General features: G+C 51.5%; 1 protein-coding gene across 1 annotated transcript in view; it reads left to right on the top strand.

The window, feature by feature from the left end:
* Window positions 1-7070, top strand: part of AMPD3 (adenosine monophosphate deaminase 3) — an 18452-nt gene extending 11382 nt beyond the window's left edge. Inside the window, 4 exon segments of the mRNA XM_028501471.2 lie at window positions 167-354; window positions 357-394; window positions 6071-6099; window positions 6102-7070. Coding sequence (XP_028357272.1) covers window positions 172-354; window positions 357-394; window positions 6071-6099; window positions 6102-6478 — 627 coding nt within the window. The 5' untranslated portion in view covers window positions 167-171 and the 3' untranslated portion in view covers window positions 6479-7070.
* The last annotated feature ends 31 nt before the right edge of the window (window positions 7071-7101 follow it).

The following is a 7101-nucleotide window of genomic DNA, read 5'->3' on the forward strand; positions in this document are numbered from 1 at the left end:
AGCGGCCATGGCTCACGGGCCCAGCCGCTCCGCGGCATGTGGGATCTTCCCGGACCGGGGCACGAACCCGCATCCCCTGCATCGGCAGGCGGACTCTCAACCACTGCGCCACCAGGGAAGCCCTCCAGTAATTCTTGAAGGCTCACGTTGGTTCTTTTTCTGCCAGTCGAGATGCCGCGCCAGTTCCCCAAGCTGAGCATCTCCGAGGTGGACGAGCAAGTCTGGCTCCTGGCCGAGAAGGTGTTCGCTAAAGTGCTCCGAGAAGAGGACAGCAACGCTGCCCTGTCCCTCTTCTCCGTGCCTGAGGACTGCCCCATCGGGCAGAAGGAGGCCAAGGAGAGGGAGCTGCAGAAGAGGAGCTGGCGGAGCAGAAGTCTGTGGAGACTGCGGAAAGGTTTGTCCCCTGACCTGTGTGGGGTTGTTCAGACCCAGGCAGGCTGGGGCGTGTGTCCTGGGTGAGACGCCTTGTGTGAACTTGGCTGTCCTGGGAACTGAGTTTGTTCCTTAACCAAGACTACTTAACTCGCCACTTATTCACTGAAGTGTGTCTTGGTGCCTTTGTCTGGTTGAAAAGATCAAAACCCGCTTTCTCTACTGACGTTTGAATAACAAACCATGTGCACACATACACACCGTTTCCAAATGACATTTCCATTTTCTTTCTGAAAACTTGAGGATTTCTTGGGAAACATCAGTTTTACTTCTTTTCATCACTTTGCATTGTTAATTAACAATGTATATGTACTTTGCATTGTTAATTAACTCAGCTCACTCTTTGCCAGGTGCGGTGCTGGGCGCTGGGGATGCATCAGTGAACAAGATAGATATAGTCCCAGCTCTGTAGAGCTTACAGTCGGTCTAGACAGTAATTAAGTGACTGGACCACTTAATTGAAAAATGACAAGTTATGAGAAGTGCTGTGTTAGTCAGGGTCTAACCAGAAAAGCAGAAACTACTTGAGTAACGGAAGTAGGATTTTCATGCGGGGAATTGGTTACTGGGGGTAGAGCACCGAGGAGGCAAGCAGTGGGGAGAGAGGCAGCCCGGAGATTAGACACAGTAGGAAGCAGCCACCACCCCAAGCAGAGAGACAGAGGAGAGAGGTGGTGTTGCTGGAGCCTGGGGTAGAGAAGTTGGAACTGCGGTGGCCTTGTCAGTGGAAAATGGAGCCTAGGGCGAGAGGCAACAGCTGCAGAGATGCCTCCCAAGGCAGAGATGGAGGCAGGGATACCTGGCTTTAATCCTTCTGGCATGTTCCAGTTTCCCCCACTGGTTGCCACTGGCCAAACCTAGCCAGCAGCCAGCTGACGCATGGAGAGGGAGAGTCCTTTTTCAGACTGGGTACTTAGGGAAGGTCTTTCCTAGGAGGTGACATTGTAGCTGATGCAAGGGCGTAAAGGAGCTAGCTCTGGGTAGAGCTGGGTGAGAGTCTTACAGGTGGAGCAGCCAGGACAAAGGCCCTCAGGGATCTTCAAGGAGGCCCACGGTGGTAGAGGTGTGGTTAAGGGGGAAGCGCCAGGACCTCCGGCTGGAGGGGTAGGCAGGGCCCGGATCAGATTGGTCTGTGCTCCCTGATAAGTATTGGGTTGGTTAAAAAGTTTGTGCAGATTTTTCTGTGAGATGTTATGGAAAAACCCGAATAAACTTTTTATCCAACCCAATAGTTTGGATCTTTGTCCAAGTGCATTGGGAAGCCCTCACCCTTTTAGCTTATCTCACCTGGGAGAGCAGAATCAAAGAATAAAAAGCTTTGAGAACGTGTCTGGCAGGGCTGTAGCTGGGTGCCTGGCTGGCTGGCATACCGCAGACCCCAATAGCTAACGTAGTAGAACTTGGGCTTTCTCTGCAACCTAGTCCATCATCAGGTCCTTCCTAAGGTACCGCCTTATTTTTAAAAGGCAAGTCCTTTCCTTTCTTGGTAGGACAGAATTTCAGTGTTAACTTTTTTTGGAAAGTAGTAAAAAGTCAAGTACTTGTATGAAGGCAAAAACAGAGGTTCATCATCCAAAAAATAAGTGCTTTCCTTCCTCTGAGGGGCCGTGAAGTGAAGGGGTCGTTGGTGCCATCGGCCAGCTCTGAGTGCCAGCCTTGTGCTGAGTGAGGTGGGACAGGTCATCCCTGGAAGGTAAAGAAGAGCCTGATGGGGGAGACCCTGGTCCGCACTGCACTGACTGAACAGAGGGCTGACTTTATGAACTGAATGGTCTGCAGGGCGTTCTGTGTCTTAAGAATTGAGCATTTTGGACCCTTAATAATGAGAAGGAGTCCTGGCATTTCGTATTACGAGAAATAGGTTTCCGAGGCTAGTTTCCATTACAGAGCGACCCTGGGCCTGACGTCTACAAAAGAGAGTCTTCTCTTCTTATCAATGCCCAGGCTAATGGCAAAATAGAAGCCTTCTTACTCTAAGTCCACACGATGCTCCGTGGTTTCCAGAAATTCCTCTGCAAGCTCATCTCCAGAAATTTTGCTCCTTCCCTACTTGTTAGGTTGTGATGGTCTTGGTTTGCATCTGTCTGCCCCTTTTGACTGGAAGCTCCTTGAGGACTTTATCTGGTTTCCACCGGACCCCCAGCATCCAGCCCAGGACTTGGCCTGTGTTGGTGAACAGTGGATGTGTGGCCAAATAAAGACGTCCTGTTTCTCCACTGCCACCACAGATACCACCTCAGGGTGCCCACGGCTCTCTGGGCCACTGTGTTCTACCACTCCCTGGTACACTCTGTGACCTTGGGCCCATTAGGAAACCTTTCTGTGCCCCAGTTTTTCATCATCTGTGAAGTAGATATGGTAAAGAGCTACTTTCTTGGGGTGTTGTGAGGAATGAGGGAATTAACATACGCAAAAGGCTTAGGGGCAGTGCCTGGATCACAGTCAGCCCCATGGAGATGTTAACTATATGTCCAACTTCCTGCGGCAGAGGTGGGCAGCAATGGCAGCTACTGCTTACTGTGGGCTAAGGGCTGGCCTGTGCAGTTTACTTTCATTCTTTAAGCCCCACATGAAGCTTATCAAGTGGATATTCTTATCTCGATTTTGCTGATTAGGACACATAGCCAGTAAGTGACAGGGCAGAGACTAAAATCCACGTCTTTCGAAGGTAGAACCCCACACTTTACCCACGAGGCTGTCCCATCTCCAGTCAGGGCTGGGGTCCTTGGTTCCACAAAAAGACACTGGAATGACACTGGGGGCTGCTCCCCAGGGTATAATTGCCAGCTTCTGAATGAAATGGAGGGAAAAGCTGGACCATAGCTCCCTGCTGCCCACTGGCTTCTTTTCTGCCAGAGGACAGCTTGGTCCCTAGACTGCCTGTCAGATGTCCCAGTATCCTCTGGAGCTGTGCACCCCCAGCTTTATCTTTCAGCCTCGCTGTTCAGTAGAGGCACCGTTATGCAAACATTCAGATGTGAATCGTTCGGAGGAGGAACCCTCTCTGCAGCTTCCTCTTTGTCTCTGGCTGCTCCCTGACATTCTGGAATATAAATGGTAATATGGAGCCTTCCCGCCAGAGCCAGGCACTGTGCCGAGCTTTGAAGATGGAGGGCGCTACATACAAGAATCAGAGGGCGACCCCTGCCCAATAGCCAGCGAGGAACCTGGGCCTCAGTCTAGGCCCACATGGAGATGAATTCTGCCAACTACCTGCATGAGCTTGGAAGTGGATTCTTTCCCAGGGTCTCCAGCTAAGAGCCCAGTGTGGCCAGCCTGGGTTTGGCCTTTCGATACCCCGGACATAGAGCCCAGCTGAGCCCACGCCGACGTTTCACCTACACAGCTGAGAGCCAGCAAGTGGGGACTGCTTGAAGCCACCAGGCTTGTGGCAATTTGTAGCGCAGCCACAGAAGATGAACACAGGGCCCTCTCCTTGGGCTCCGTTTAGCTTTTCCGGTTTTCTTAGGGACGAGCTTTAGTGGTTAGCTCTGGTTATTCCAAGCCCTTGCCCATGGTGTGTGGGCCCTGAGGAGTTGCCCCATCTGTTGTTAAACCTGTCCCTTATCCCTGCAAAGTCCAAGCTCCCAGCCCATGTTCACATGTGACAGTCTGGGGCTCACCTGAAGACCAAGGCTGGAGCCATAATGGACGGGTTCTGGCTTCCTCACTGGTGCAGAGGAATATGGACATTCCTTGGACAAGTCTGATGGGCTTTGGCTCAGGCAGCCTTCCAGCTTTCTGATTGTGGTTGTTTTTTTTTTTTTAAAACTTTCTTACCTGTTTCTCACTTTAGAGGTCACCTTGCTTTTCCTTAGCAGGACTGGTCATCAGGCGGCATTGGCTGAGGCTTGCGGGGGTATAGTTGGCATAGAGATAAAAAACAGTGACCTGGCAGATGTGTGGGTGACACAGAAGCCAGAGTCTCACAGGGTCTGGCTGACCCTGTCAGAACATGAGAGGGAGCCCAAAGTAACGGCTCTTCCTCTAGGTGTGAACATCCAAAAGATGCCAAAGTGGGAATCTCATTGCTCAAGGTGAGTCTGCCTCTGAGGAATGATTGACAGACATGAGTTGGTATCTTCCTTGGAATAGGATGCTTGACTCACCTCCGTGTGATGGATGGGTGGTGGGCTGGGGAAAGCCTAGGCTGGAGGTTCCTGGAGTCCAGCCTGGGTTTCCTGAACAACTCAGTGCATCTGTTATGCAGGGTCGGGGTCAGGGCAAAGACAGACTTCTGAAAAAGGGCCGCCTCCACTTTCCAGGTCTAAACAGTCTTGACCCCAGAGAGGTGATAACACATGTGGGCAGATAAGAACCAGAGAGCCATGGCAAGCAGGGGGTGTATAGACAGGGCAGGGAATAATTGGTGGTTCCGGAAAAATCAGCCGTGGGTCTGTGAGAAGAGACCTGGCCAAGAGCCAGGAGGAAGACGGCTGCCTCCGGGTGAGTCATAAGGTCCGTTTGGAGATCAGCTGATTTCTCCACACCCTGTAGGTGTCGCCGGTGCCTGGAGAAAAGGAGGGGTTCTAGGGGCTCTGGTGGGTCACGGTTGTCACTGAGTCCTTCGCTGGTGGCTGTAGGCCCTGGTTGTGCTGGGATAGTACCCAGGAGGCTGCTGGGCCCTGTGACACAGGAGGGCAGGTAGTCAGCTTGTTGCTGGCATTGGACATCACTGGGTGGCAGTGCTGGGGAGAGACGTGGGAGAGGGGAGTGCTGATGGCCTCACCTCCCTGCTGCTTAACTCTATGCCTGGGGATCCTAGGACTTGGGGTGGTGTCATTTGAAACATTACTAATTAGTTAATGAGGAAGGTGAGGGTTCACAAATCAGCATTGCAAATAAGCACGAGCTTGTGGCATTTTAAACCAACCTTGTGCTTACTTCCCCAAGAGTTTGTGAAATCATCTTTTGGTGCCAAGGTGACAGGTCCAGAGAGACCTGAAATTGATGCTGATCAGTCCCTTTCCCATAACAAAGCTACAGATCTTTGCCTGCCCCAGCAGTGGCCAGGAGGGCACATGCCAGGCTAGAGGAAGGAGCAGCCGGGGTGACAGGGTACCAGGGAGGTGGGAAGCTAAGGGCTAGCTGCACCTTGCCGTGACTTTGTATAAGCCATTTCCCATCTCTGGCACCCTGACTCTTCCTTTATGAAAACAGGAGGTGGGACTGGTTGATTGTCACAATCTCTTCTGGCTCCAATGCCCCAAATTATTAACTTTGTGAAGTGCACTGTGATTGAGACTGTTCATATGCCGGGACTCAGTTTGGCTTATCTGAAGACAGCATGGTGGTTGATTTGACATCGTGCTCACCTCACCTGCCCTTGGTGTTAGACCCCTGCAGGGTGGTCTGCCGTCTGTCTCCTGAGACATTTGCCTACTTGCATGCTCCACGCGCCCTGCAAACGCAGGCCACAGCAGTTCTTAGTGGCCGCAGGGAGGGGTGTCTGGGATATTGCATGCAGAGAGACGTGTGTGAGAGGAAGGCATGAATGATTAGAAACTTCTTAATAGTAGCACCAGCACCGCTGATTAATCAGAGCCAAATTCTCCTGCCATGTCCAAACAGAGACTCTTCATCACTCGCCCCAATTCGCTGCTGCTTTCTTTCACTTTTCCTTGTCCTCGACTTTTAGAAAGAAAAGTTTTAAGATGATTCGGTCCCAGTCCTGTCTCTGCAAATGCCAACGCAGCAAGATTGGAAGGGACCCCCGACAGCCTGCCCAGCCACGTCTGCGGCGGCTCCTGTGCTCCCCGGAGCCCCTCCCTGGCCCGCACCCGTGCCCTATGCCATGCCCGAGTTCCAGCGGGTCACCATCAGCGGAGACTACTGTGCTGGGGTAAGGCATCTCTGCGGGGGCTGTGTGAGTGTTGTGTGTGCCTTGTGCCAAAGCTGGGGTCCCGTGGGGTCATGCCCAGCCCGGAAGCCTGGCCTGGTCTGTGGGTGTCTGGGAGGTGGCAGGCAGGAGGCACAGGAGTCTGGAGAGAAGGAGGGTTCTAGGCGAGGTAGCGGGTGTGTGTCTAGGGCGCTGCTCTCCCTGTGAGGAGGGCCTAGGGCTGCAGGTTGGTACACCGTGTGGCCCGTAGGTTCCATATGTGCTCTGGGCCCAGAAACACTGCTCTCTGTCCCTGTAGCCCATTGGGGACGGTTTCAGCTTGCGCTCTTTAGTGTTCCCAGATGTTGAATGGATTAAGTCCTGGTGTTGATTGGTTTGTGTGAAATCAGTTATTGCTGATTCAGCTCCTCTTCTGTGCTTGGACTCATGTCCTTAAATACAGGCTAGACCAGCCAAGCAGGACGAGCAGGTCTTGACAAGAAAGTGAACAAGCTTGGTTTGCACCAAGTCGGTTAACTCAGTCACTGAAAATGTGCTACTTTCACCTGGTTGGATGATGCATTTTTATTGCTTGTTTCTTGAAGAGAAATATCACTTAGTGCCAGGTTTGGTTCCATCTCCCTGGCCCTCAACCTACTACCCGTGCCTCAGTTGGCCTTGTTATTCTGTCTCTCTTCTTTTTTAACAGTAGTTTTAGAATATATAGTGTATCTGAGAAAGCAAAGTGACTTATTACTCTTCTATACATTTTCTTCTAGCTTAAAAAAATTTATTTTTTGAGCAATAGAAAATCCTTGCATATGGCTTAAAATTTAAAAGGTACAAAAATT

Source organism: Physeter macrocephalus, chromosome 16 (genome assembly GCF_002837175.3).
Source record: "Physeter macrocephalus isolate SW-GA chromosome 16, ASM283717v5, whole genome shotgun sequence".
In the NCBI taxonomy this organism is placed as follows: domain Eukaryota; kingdom Metazoa; phylum Chordata; class Mammalia; order Artiodactyla; family Physeteridae; genus Physeter; species Physeter macrocephalus.